Source organism: Chironomus tepperi, unplaced genomic scaffold (genome assembly GCF_022539635.2).
Source record: "Chironomus tepperi strain 1889 unplaced genomic scaffold, CSIRO-AGI_Ctep_v1 contig_359, whole genome shotgun sequence".
Lineage (NCBI taxonomy): Eukaryota > Metazoa > Arthropoda > Insecta > Diptera > Chironomidae > Chironomus > Chironomus tepperi.
In genome coordinates this window covers 1,034,817-1,049,098 of record NW_027226481.1, presented here as the reverse complement: position 1 = coordinate 1,049,098, position 14,282 = coordinate 1,034,817, and the positions used below count along the sequence as shown (strand labels likewise).

The following is a 14,282-nucleotide window of genomic DNA, read 5'->3' as shown; positions in this document are numbered from 1 at the left end:
TTTTTGCATATTTAGTCAGTCAGACTTTTTTTTTGTTTTTATTCATTTCTCCTCCTGGATGTTTTGCAACAATTTTGTTTGTTGATCTTACGATTATGTATGAATAAACAAAACGTATAGCAACAACAAACTTAAATTGTATCGAAATTTGCATCTCTTTTGTAATAATAATAACGAGCGAGAGAAGCGAATTCTCCTAAGGAGCAATGCGGCGTAATGCTTGTTATGACCGGGTGGCTATTATGGTGAATAATTTGAAGGCTTTCAATGTGGATTTAATGTTTGCTTGTTTTTCTGAATTGTTGCTTTATGAATTTGGTCGAAAATCATATGTTTGATTAATATCAGCTGTAGATGACCCTTAACCAGAGCGATATAAAGGCAATAGGAGCAGCCATAAGGAATTCAAATGGAATGGACTCGAAATAAGAACTTTGAGTCTTGTTTCTACTGGAAAAGGCTGTATCCTTGTAAACTAGACTCTTCAACTGTCTAGAATCTTCATATCCGTTCGGTCCTTTCGCAGTTTGCGTGTCTATCGCTGGCTGCCCTTTAGCAATACCAAATACTTCCTTGTCTCTACCAAAAGCCTCTCTCTAAGAGTTCTATGGCTGACCTCGTACTCATTTGCCATCTAGAGTAGATATAGAATCAACAAATTACAGCCTGTCCCACTCTGACTTCAATCTGCTTCCAATCCAACTTCAAAAATTCCAAATTTAGCAACCAAGACTCTGATCAACATTAATTCCTACATATTTGCTTCTCGGGGTCTACAAAAAATAGTTTAAAATAACCCAAACAGCTGAAAATTATGAAACAAAGTAATAGTCTCTCGACCTGCTGATTGGGAGTAAGATCAGCGGGATTTTAAAATAGCACAAATAATTATAACTTCATGCCTACTGCCGTGTGAATTTTTAGCACTGTTATCAATAGTCTGAATTCTTTTTAATTTCCTCTGTATCTGTACTGAAATAAAGCAGCTGGTTGTTTTTGTTTTCTAGAATGAATAATTGAAAATACAAGTTATTAGTTTTTAATGCTGTAGCAAATGAATTAAGTAACTAAGTGGGAAATTGAGTCAATTAGATAACTTCTGTAATAGATACACTCAAATATTGCTAGAATTGCCAATAATGATCTTTAGATTGATTTTTAATTTTTTTGTAAATTAAAGTGAAATGCTCAACGATGCGATGATATTGATCTACTGTTCCGTGTGACTTGCTGTATTTCATAATCATATTAAATTCTGTGTGATGCGCCATAGTTGACCGGTTGATGAAAATGTAAACAATATTCACGTAACTTTTCATCCATTTCTGGTTGTTCATCAACCAACAAAAAACTAAGAGACAGTCGCGAGTAGCAGCGATGTAATGCGACAAATTTTTCATGCTATTGTATCAAGCTATTTACATTTGTAAATGGCGGGGCATTTCATGTATGCAAATCACACACATATGGTCTTATAGTTTAAAACTCTCATGCATGCATGCCTGTATGTACGTATGTATATTATTATTGATAGACAGATAGATATATCTATTAAAATGGACAACAGCAACAATAATAAACGACGAAAATAATAATTATGAAACTTTCATATTTTCTTTTACTTCTTTTTTTGTATTGTGCCGCGTGCTCGCGCGATTTAGTGCGATTTTGGCGTTAGAAATCAAATGTCGATATCCATACATATAGTTTTTTTTTTTTAGAAAATATATTACTTAAAATAAATGAATAGGTATTTTGCCGGCGGGGAAATAAAGTTGATTTTTATACTGTTTTTGCGTAACTTTCGCCCCGAAAAACAGCTTACCGAAATAAAGGCACTTTTTTTTTTGTTTCACGATTTTAAATTTCTAATTTCTTTTTAAATAATTTTTTTTTTGTTTCTACGCTGTAGTTTATTTACTGCCCCGACTTGATTATATAAACGCAGATATATTTTTTACCTGAGAAAATTCATGAGAACCCTCACAAAAAAATCCAGTTAATTAAGTGTTATCAAAATATTCTTTTGATCTACCTTCTTTTGCTATAAATCTAGCATCATGAAAGATTGCATGAGATTTTGATCGGCATTTTCAGGAATAAATGGCACCCGCTATTCTCATTAAAAAATATATATAATAATATCATTAAGTAAGAAAAAGAAAGTTATGCAATCAAGCGAGTTGAGTTTGAGTTTGAAGGCATTTTGTCGCGCATTAGTTGTGTCGGGAATTACTTGATAAAAAATATGAGTCGCGTGATAATGATTGGGAAATTCTCGGATATTTCCTAAACTGATTAATGTGAATTGAGTAAGGCGTATGTACTTGAAATTATTGATAATGAAGCTTATTGGAAATTACTTGTGGGAATTTCATAATATTACTGGCTGAATAGATCAACTGTCATTTAATTCTACCTTGGATGACTCATGATGGTGCTGTATTGCTGGGTAATACGGCAAGTGGACAAGTTGACATGATGTCTAGTTCAGTGTTGTTCCAAAAGGTTCTGTGATACACAGTCCTGATCCAGTTAATAACTAGACACCTACGGTTGACTAACAAACATATTTACCGGAACGTACAATGAATTTATCATCAATCTGTCGGTCTTGTTGCTAACTAGACATTATCCCAAGTTGTCCACATGTTCGGAACCTTACTACTTCTTCTAAGGTTCTAGAGAAAAAGAGCATTTCTCCAAAACATAAGCTCGAATGGGACTCGAACCCACGTCTTTCGATTACCAGTCACATGCTCTTCTTACTGAGCTACCGGGGGTAGTCGGTTGCCGTGGCAGAATGCCCACTTAAACCTTCCTTCTCTATCCAATCCTCATTGCGTTATGAACAAAGCAATTTGATTCTTAATTTTCAGTAAAGTTTCCATCTAAAAACTTACTGTCTGGATATATTTTTGAAACCTAAACAATCTAACCAAACAGCTCCAAATGACTATAAATCCAACATTTTCAAACAGTAAAATCCTCATCAAATTTCATTAAATTTAAGAATTCCTCATCAATATTTCTGAATACCCATTGTTCTACAAATGAGAATCTCAAAAGATCATTAGAATAACATCAAGTTCTGCATTGCCATTTGCATGATTCGAGAAATAAAAATTTACATTTAATCTACAATAAGAACGGCTAAGAACCAATAACCTTTTGTGTGTCTATGATCTATACTGTATAGAAATTTATTCTTTTCTCTATCAATCTCATCATTTTCGTAAACTACCAATTTTGAGCCTCACGAATCTTTATTATTCTCTTTTTTCCCAGGTGCGAATGGATGTCGTACATTAACAGTTTAAAATGAAAATTTTCTTAATACTTTCCCACATTAAAGATCCGAAAATTTACCGGCAGATATTACATCACAATCATTATTTTCACTTGAAATCATGATTCACATCAAGAGAACATTCCTCTCATCCGATAATTGCGAAGAAATTCGATTATACAATTTTTTTTTTTATTCCATGGAAAATATCAAGAGTCTCAATATTCTACGTTTAATGTCAAGATATCGAATGTATTAATATCGATCAGTAAGGTAGTAATTTGTAACTTCATATTCTTTGTCTGTTCTTAATATTGAATTTCGATTCAATTTTTTTATTTTTCATTTCTTGTTCCTCTGATCTTTTTAACTGAAGTACATGAACAGTCGAATGAAAAATAATTGAAAAATTACCATAATGGGTTGGTTGGTGAATGACGTTGACTTAAAATTGTGACTTTTGAGGTTATGTATCCAGGGTATCGTAACACCAGGGTAGCATTACCAGGGTGACAACAAGACCGTAGTGACACAATCACAAATCTGTTAAGGATTTGTCAGCGACACATTTATTTGGAGACATTTAGAAGTAACGCGTAGGCGGAGTCCATCCTAACCAGACCTCAAAGTCTTCCCAGATTTTGTATTGAAAAGTCGGCTTTAAGTCGACTTAAAGCTCGCTCTGTGTCGATTCGCTATCTGTTTCTTACAGAATACCCTCCATATTACATCAATCTCGCTCGGGGCAATCTTTAAGCTGTGCAGTCTCAATTCTATAATCATTAGATATACATCAGAGTTGTCTAATCTGTTTTGCGCCATGGTACACCTTAATGATGTGTCTCGACCGAAACTGCACACGGCATACGATTCATGTCACACTAGTGTGTCGCAGCATATAGCTTACCTAACACTGATCTACATCATAAACGAACAATCCCCATCACAACATGTAACAGATGAAGAGCAAAAAAAGAAATATTTACAAGTCCAAATGTACATGCTAAAACAAACACATGATGTACAACAAAAAGAGTTTGCGTTGAAAAGTGAAGATTTACATAAAAATAAAATCATCGAATTTCAAAGGAAGCGAATAAATTTATGGTGTACACCTACACATTAATAATGAACATTTGACTAATAAATCAAAAAATTAAAGAAAAAAAAATATCAATTAATACCTATCAAGTAACCGTCATAGTGATTTATAAATGCTATTTTTAACCAAGGTAAAGTGCGCCAACAAGAAAATAATTCAAATAAGGTCAAAAATTCGTTTCATATGTTGTGTTATGTCTATCAACAAAGATTATCTATGTTATTAGCTAAGAATCGAAAAAAAAAATTCTTTCCAGTTTAATCTCTATGTAGCCTTAATTAAGAGAAGCTTTCTATCTACATACATATCAGTATGCTTAGTAAGTAAGCAATAAGTTACTTAAAGACTTTTCTTTCAACAATGATGTAGTAAAAATTCTTTGCAATCCAAACGGGAGATCAACAATTCATCTACAGCAATCTCTTGCTGAATACTGAATGAGTGGATAGATCATTAGGCAAAGATCTTTGAAGAGTAAAAATATGTTTGTACATTTTACGTATGAAAATTTATGTTTGGAATGGGAATCCAATGCTTATGGTTGCAGCGCATTTTCTTAAGGATTAATCCATGCTCGATCAGCTTCAAATATTAAATTAATTGAATTTCTTTCTATTGAGAACGAATCAACCGTCATTCAAAATTCAAATTGTATTAGCAACTGCAATTAGTTGATTTTCCCCTTTCATAGTTGTTGACCCCTTCATAAATGTAAACATTTAGTTTTCTTTCGATTTTCAAAGAATAAAGATCTAATTTATTTATTAAATCAAGTAGTCATATTAATAATTTGAGACAATTAAACTCTAATTGAGTCAAAACAAATCAAATTACAAAGGAAATGGATTCAATTACATATAAATCTTGCCTGTAAGTCAAATAAAAATCACAAAACTCACTCATCTTCTAATAAAAACTGCACCAAGCAAACTTATTGCTAACTAGAAAGAGAAGATATATAGATAGATGGACGAATGGATAGATAGTGATAGTCCGAGGGAATTTACAGTTAAATCTCCATTGAAAAATAATAAGAGTTCATCTTTTAAGAATGAATGGGATTTTAATTAAATTTTTTTTTTCTCTCTGATTTACTTCCAGCGGTGGCAAAGGAGATGGTTTATTCTATTCGATGATGGTGAACTCACATATTCTGTGGATGATCATGTAAGTTGCTTACTTTTTCACAAACAATAATAAATTGATCTTTTTTCTTATGTTCCTTTCGCGCTTTTTCAATTCATTAAATAAATTTCGACTTACATGCTTCGCATGAGGAATCGATGAATAAAAAGTCATGTTTTTGTTTGTACAAAAATCAATCATTTTAATAACTTTCTTCGTTTCTTTCATTATGCCTGATTATCATCCAACAAATCCATGATTGCCATTAGCCTGAAACTATACCACAAGCAAGTATTAACATGTCGGACGTAATTGAGGTCGCCGATGCCGAACAAATCACGGGACACTGTCACTCAATTCTAATTCAAACACCCGACTTATCAACATTTGTCAAAGGCACGTGTCAAGAGGAATCAAAGTGGTGGTACAATATACTTGTACAATTTGTCAAATCAAAAGTTCGACACCATAAGCGAAATACCTTTCTTAAAGGTCAAAATCAGAAATGTAAGTACATTTAACTTGCTTATTATTTATTGTTGTTAGATTTATTTCGTTGATTGATCAAGTCTAGTCTAGTGCCGTTACATTTTAACGCTTACCTCATACATACCAATATGTGTGAGTTCGCCAATCTGAATAGCATTTTTTTTTTCAATCACAATTTGAGTCAGAAGGGAATGGTGTGTGGGACTTTTTTGAATGACATTGCCGGATATTTGTAATTATATAATAAATTTATTATTATTATTTTTTAACTTCTAAATAACATTTTAATTCATTTGAATGTATAAATAGATAGATCGTTAGGCATCAAGTGTAGTTCAGTGAGCAAGTAATTAAATTTGAATGTTTGCATACTTAAATATGTATCTACATATGTGCATTGTGTCCCTGACATTTTATAACCTCCAATTTACATATTTCATATGATTTTTTTAGTTGTTGTTTGAGCTTGCATACTCGACAAACGGAAGGAGCTGTTCTCGACTCTTTTACTCAATCAACATTATTTTTCCTCGACTCTTTTGATGAATTATAATTTAATTGATTTTTGACTCGAAGATATAAAGTCATAAACTACAAGATCTTGTAGGCTTTTATATATACGGGCTTGCTGCCTCAATGTATGCATATATTCTTTAATAGCAACAATCATCTATATGAATCAATTCAAAACAATACAACACGTTCATAGTAAAGAAAAATATGAATATTTTCTTCATACTCACTTAATTATGAAGTCAAAATGCGAAGTTAAACTTCTAATGTATGCTTGTCTATTGTTGTTTGTCAAGAGTAAATAATATGCAAAGTTATTTCATAAACATATATAATACATAAATACGGCAATGGCAAGAAAGAGAGACAATTAATACAGTTAATAACAATTGTAAAGGAAGGGTAATAGAGTTTTGACAAAGTCATACATGTAAGTACACAGATTTTCTTATTCCAATGTCATTTATGGCTTTCCGTGCTCTATGCTTGAGAAGGTGTAAAAAACTTGTCCTTATGTCACACATGTGATTATGAAATAAACTTATTTTGTGCATGTATCAAGACAAAATATGAAGAATGACTTGAAACTTATTTTTTTCGAGGTAATGAAATCAAGTTTGTATGAAGAATTGTCTTGGGGGTTGAATTGGTAATGAAATTTAGCCGGAATTGACTTTGAATAGTTTTTAATTGATTCTGAAATTGATTTTAAAATGAATTTTGAATTTAATTAAAGTTCTTCCTGATGCAATGCTTGCTTATTGGATTTTAAGGGAGGAAGCTGAATATTTCCTGGTTAGAGAGGTTGATTAGAACTTGCATACCTAGTTCTAAGGATGACTAATGAGCCAAGTCATTAATCGTCCTTAGAATCTGATATGCAACAAGTTAAATGAATACTAACAAGCCTTAATGATGCTATTTATCATCTCTAGAACTAGACTCACAACTAGTCAAATTGCATCAGCTCACCAGGTGTTTCTTTTACCTTAGTTGCAAATTTCATAACACATCTGATCACTTTTGATGCGATGAATATCCAAATGAATTGATTTTAAACAGTTGTCATTGAATATGATTGATTTATGACTCTGTAACAGTTGCATTAATTAGGATATGTCAATAAACTTTATTAATCTACATCTTTTTCTGTCGTGAGTATTTAAATCAAGTTTGTTTGATTTAGATCAAGTCCTAGGCTAACTTGATTATTGTCTGATGTTGGATTTCAATGAATCTGACTTGGAGCTACAATCAAGTTGGTCTGGTGTCGGATTTTCGTCAATTTTTATGGCGTGTGCCTTCTGGGCTTGTGATTAGTTATGCAAACTGACTGGAGATGTGTCTAGAACAATGAGAAAGCAATCAAATTAGATTAAATACTAATCACTAACTAGGATCTATATTGAGGTAGACCGAAGACATCTGAATCATCATTTCAGTACTGTTCTTTAGCTACATCGACCATTTGACTGTATTTCGATTCAAAATGTAAAGTAATTAGCAAATATCAAGATTTATCGATCCTGATCTCTCAATCACAGCCTTTAAAATTCTAAACAAACCTTAAATCAGCATAATGTGTCTTATTTGACATCGAATTGCTAATACTTAATTTAGTACGCACCTACTTACATGAAAATTATTCACACTTTTAGAACCAGGTCAAGAAAATCACAAGCTGAAAAGTAATGAGTTAGCTTCAGTTCCCATGATTACTCACTGTGACCAAACGATATGCAAAGTAAATGGGAAAAATAATGTTTGTAAATAGTTCTAGATTTATCTATTTTTATAGTCGTAATTCTAAGATTTTTATTCATGTAAAGGCATTAAAAAATGTAAATTTTAATTGAGATTCTTAAAAGCATTTTCACACCAAAAAGAGCACAAAATAATTAAATTCCAGATCTCTGGCACATTGCCAATTCTAAAATGAACGTCCATAGACCCGATAATTAAATTTACTAGTATTCGTCATTCTTTTAATTTGCTAAATGAACGGAAAGTTTGCTATTAGCACAATAAAAAGTAGCGATGAAACGTTCACCTTTTTCAATTATAATAATTTTTTGCAGTAATTGTGAGAAATAAGAATTAATAAATTTAATAATGAAATAGACACAAAAAATGTGCATAAATAAAAGCCCCCAATGAAACTTAAGGCAGCATTTTAGTAAAATAGTAAATAAATAATCTACACAGAATTCCAGACTGTTTAAATATTATTTTATTTTTTTTTCTTACCTCGCTCACTCATTGAATCGCTTACATCCATTCATTCATTCATTTTTATATTTTCATTCATTTAAATTATTATTGATGGAATAATAATATTATTTCGAATTTATTATTTAAAACAAGAGAAGGAATAATTACAAAATAATGTTAAAAATCCTCGTGCTATTGATTGAAGGACATAAGCGCATTTTTTGCTCAGCAATCAGTATCTGATTAGCGAAAAGTAATGAAATGAGTTCAAAATTTTATGGAAAATAACGGTTACTGATTTTTTGAAAATTAACGATCAATAAAAATTCAAAATTTCAAGGGGTTAAAAGTACGTGAATTTTTTGTCGTGGAAAATTGTAAAATCAGTAATTAAAGCATTTAATTATGGTTCTAAGCTATTAACTTAATCGATTAGCCAGTAGCTTGATGGTACTAAGTTAATGCTTCAAGCCACACCCGAGTTGACAGATATTCGTTAGAATCAGAACAAGAAGTCGAAGTCAAATCGAATTTCATATAGTCGAGTATATTTTTCCATACAAAATTCGAGTCTACTTCGACTTCGGGTTAGAATAAGACATCAACTGGACATTATCTAGTCATTGACTAGTTATAGCGTATCTCTTATCCATTTGAGAGAGCTCCCCTAAATGGCAAATGGCATATAATCGAGAGTTTTCTCATCTTTAATAAACTACATAGATGAGCAAGCTCGTGAGCGTTGCTTTTAACTTAGTCTGCTCTTGAGAGCACGCTCAATGTTTGCAAGGTCTCTCTACGATGTCTGGTTGCTGAGATATCTCGCATCCCACCCAGCCAGCTGATCAAATTGAAGCTACAATCATCATTTCATCCAAAAATTGCACTAAAAAGCTATGTGAATGAATGAAATAATAATTATAATATGTGTGAATATCCCACACATATTTTTGTATGGATGTAGAGAAAGAGAGAGGTGCTACTCCATTCTCGGCATCAACATCTCATCTCAATTTTTATTTTTTGTTGCCTTCAATTGTTTTTAAGTTTAACGTTACTTTGCTGCTGCCTCGAAAGGTGCTGAAAAAATTATGAATTGTGATGAAATTCTATCTTGTATTTTGCGCGACTCACTACACCTATTTCTATATCCATTTATTTTTTTACAAATCCAATCATCAATGATCAACAAGCCGTCTGGTTATGAACTCAATTGGTTAAAAAAAAGAGGTTTTTGACTCTGCCGCGCGCGCGACTTTGCCGTGTAATTCAATCGACAAATGACTTTTTGATCGCTTCATTTCGATAAATTCTGTTTCAACAATTACTTTTGACTTTTTACGTTCCAATTTTTACCTCTTAACACAAAAATAAAATCACAGATTTTGATCGCACTAGCCAACCTTCGTCCAAAAAAAAAACGAAATAAATCTTGACTGTTTCTCTCATAAAATACAAAAAAAAAATAATTTTTTTAATCATCTGTTTTAATCTCATAATATTTGCAGTTTACAATGAGGCTGGTAAATCGCCACCAACAAGAGACAAATTACAACCGGAGAATAAGGCACAGGTTCGATCAGGTCGTGGAAATCGAGACACTGATGCCACAGGTAAATTCCTTTATTTATTTATTTTAAATATTTTTTATTGTTTTCAATTTATGCTGTTGCTGCTATGCAACAGCTTATGTTATTCCTTCATTCTTCTTCTTCCAATCGTTCGCGCGCTTGTTTTAAGCATTTTTATTGAAGGCACAAAATTTCAACATTCCAAGCTTTTTCAATTTTGCCTTTTTTCTTTAAAAGAATTATTATTCTCATTCATTTCTAATGTCTTTAAAATATTTTAAAGTAATTGAAAGTTTTTTCACTGGATGCAGTTTTTTATGGATATGGGGACTTGAGTTTTCGGGCAGTTTGGTTGACTGTCTTGAGTTGTACTCCGTGTCTATCTAATTTTTCGCTTTTAACATGGACCAAAAACAGTTTTGTTTTGATTTCAAGGTGCAGACAGGGCTTGCCCCGGGGCGAGAAGGTGGACAAACCTCACTTCTTATATTTGGACAAAGTTCTTCAATTTGCGAGGGTTTTTCAGGAAAAGAATCCGAAAAAACTCTTTAAAATTTTTGCAATCAATCACTTCCCATTTCGATAAATTGCTGGCTAAGCGCCAACTTTTTACCTAATTTAGACATTTTGCCCTCAGCATGGCTACGTATCGTTATCCTAGTAAATAAATTCTACTCTTCGGGTGTCGTGTTCGCCTTTTTTCCCTTATTTGCCTGCTAAACCGCTCAATTATTCACCTAGCAGCTATTGCGCTTCTGGTTCCGTACCCAAAACATTCCATCCACAACATCCTCATCATCTCTCTCACTCCTCTATTCGATTATAAAAATTATTAACATTATTATGGTACCTATGGCGGATAATAATGTGAAAAAATTATAGAAGGGCTTTAAAAAAATAGCGACGATGTCAAAGCTCAGTAGGTTGCTGATGATAATGGCCATTGAGTGAGCATAATAGCGTAAAGTCAATTTCAATTTCAATGCTTTCATAATGTTTGGCTGATTAGCTCGGCATGCAAAAACAAAACAAAATTGTCTCTATTCCGCTCGTGTTTGATATCTATTCATAACATTGCATACATACGTGAGAATCGAGAGAAGCTATTAAGGGCATATAACTATGTGACTATATCTCCATCTCACTTGCTCATTCCCAAGACTTTAACAATATCAATATCGATGCTATTTATTTATTTTATTTATTTTTTTTTGTGTAGTAAGGCAAAATAGCATTAAACAAAAATTATAATCGTCCATACACAATCGACAACTTGCAGGTGAGGTGAAAGTGAAGGTTTTTCATTGTGATTTTATCCGCGATGTTATTTCTACTTACATTTTTTTTTTCTTTCGAAACATTCAATCGGCAGCGCATTGAATTGCTTATTTTCCATTTCATTCCCATTGCAATTGCAATCTTTTCATACCTTTTATGCTCTCTCACTCACTCGTTCTGTCTGTGTCTTCTTTGACCGCGCAAGCATAAGTGCAATTGGTTGGAAAATATATCAATTGTATCTTATCAATGTAATAATTATTATGTACTTACGCAATTTATAAGCATAAATGGGTTTGATGTGGACATTTTATGATAGTTGATTGGATTGACTGGATATTGAGGAAGTTGAGAGTATGAAGTTCACTTTGAGATTAAGATAGTTAGACCATTTAATTTGCACAACTGTAGAATTAGCAAATGCAAAGTGCAAAGTGATTTGATCTTAACATTCAGCAAAAACCTTAACAACCGTTAGCTAATTAGATCTAATAGATTCATATGTAGATGTGCAAGTGCGCATTGATGTTGGTGATGGTTTAGGAAGTTAGGCATTGCCTTTTGTCACATTGAATAGATCGGCCAAAACTCGATAAAGAATGAAGTCTTGGCACAGGTCTACAGTTTTCAGCTGTACCTAATAGTTCGTCCAAGACTGCATGCTTGCTATTTTGGACAAACTCTAGTCACAAGATTCAAAAACTTTAAGGGAATGTTCGTTTTTGGACCCCCTGCACTTACTGTAGCTCTTTGCGACCAAACAATAAACATGTTCTCAAAGCACTTCATAGAATTCATGGCATTTCTAGTGCCGGCATTTCGCAACTGCCCTCTGCTCTATTCAAAGACCAATTCATGACTCAACATAGCAAAATTCCACATCGTGATGAGCAAGAATATTCGTGACTTCATACAGGTCAATTGAAGGACACAAATGCGTTCTAAGCACAAAATAAATGCAACTACCTTAATACAATTATTCCCTACAATCGTCTTCTTAATCATGCCTCGACTTGTGAATTGCACATGATATGAAATGGATAAGGTTGTGAATATATAAAAATTTTTATTTATATCTATCTTCTTTCGTTGGAGGTATTTTCAGACGAGATATGATAAAGTACAATTTAACATTTAATCATTTCCATCCCGTACATTAAGTGAAAAATTATGCACAATCGTCTGTCGAATGGACTCGTTGTGTATATGAATATATTTTATATATATATTTTTTATAGCAGTCCGCGCTTTATATTCATATTCCTTCGAGCATTAATGACTATTACATTGGATATGAAAAATAATATTTCGTAAGAGATTCATCTACGCTTGTTAATAATGTGGATTATGAAAAATCATCTTGCGGGATTATTACGAGCTCAGATATCGAATGCCTTTAACCAATGAACCGAATTCAGCGAGTGCTGCACAAAAAGCCAGTTTTTTTTTTGCATCAAAATCGTTATGTCTTGAAATGATGATTATTGTCTTAAAATTGAAGTTATTGTTGGAATGGATGGACGGGACGATAGCAAAAGTGAATTACCTGAGAGAGAAATGATGATCCCAAGGCATAAATAAATATGTGAAGTAACAATTGAAATACAAGAAAATAAAAATGCGAGTCCAAGCATCAATTTTGTACTTTATTTCAATTCTCTTCTTTTGTATATTTTTTGTCTTGTTTTGTTTTCATCTTTTTAATTTTTTTGATTTCGGAGAATGGGAAGAATGTTGTGCATCATCATTGATCCTCCTAAGTAACCTTTCAATTTTTTTTTTTTTGGGTGTGTTTCTTTATGTCGATGTTTTTTATTGTTGTACTTCATCTCTTTATACATACATGTCTATTCATTCATGTACCTACGAAAATTCTCCTGACAGTACTTACATCTATTCTTTTGTTTTGTCTTGTATTAAAGCAGAATTTGTTGTGAATTATTCTTTGTAATGATTTAAGGGTTTGAGTTACCTCAGGTGTAAAATGTGGTGAAATTGGATTGAAATGGGTATGGGAATTTAGAAATTGTCATTTGATGAGTTAATCTAGAAGTTTGTGTATTTTGGATTTAGTTCCGATATACTTAAATACATATTTTGAGAGAAAAGAAGGTTTTGAAGGGTGTTATTGATCGAGCAATAACGTTTAATGAATTTTATGAATTATTAATTAAATCAATTAAGTAAAGTAAAGATTTCGCCTTTTAACGTATTTTCAAGATTCAATTTGATAATTTTTTGTAAGACCCCTTTTTTTGAATTTGTCCGTTACTTACCTAAAAAATGTGCATAGTCGTGCCCCTTGTGAAATTTAACTTTAACGCGAGCAGACGCACAAAATTTATGAAAACGTTAGCCCACCGGCCCTGGTAATAAAGAGTTGAATTAAAAAATCGATTGTTTTTTAAAATTCGAAAGTTCCAGCGTTTGTAAAGTTTCCGCGTCGTGAAAAGTGCTCGCGAACATTTTTTTCATAAATTTTCTCTTTGGAAGCTTTAAAGAAGCTATAGTTGTTTTAATTACTTCGCGAAGTGTATTGAGAACAATAGGAGTTGAGCAAGCCGAGACATTTGGTAAGAATATAATTTATTTTACTAATTTTTATTTCTTTGGTGAGGTTAAGCACGTGACTTCTTACATTATTAATTGACCGCTGTTTATTTGAGAACAAGTCAATTAAGCGTTAGCTTATTCGCATTTGAGC

General features: G+C 32.4%; 1 protein-coding gene across 1 annotated transcript in view; it reads left to right on the top strand.

The window, feature by feature from the left end:
* Positions 1-14,282, top strand: part of osp (myosin phosphatase Rho interacting protein outspread) — a 77,327-nt gene that overhangs the window by 32,504 nt on the left and 30,541 nt on the right. The window contains exons 3-5 of the mRNA XM_070646405.1: positions 5,493-5,558; positions 5,786-6,023; positions 10,238-10,342. Coding sequence (XP_070502506.1) covers positions 5,493-5,558; positions 5,786-6,023; positions 10,238-10,342 — 409 coding nt within the window. The remainder of the gene's footprint in view (positions 1-5,492; positions 5,559-5,785; positions 6,024-10,237; positions 10,343-14,282) is intronic.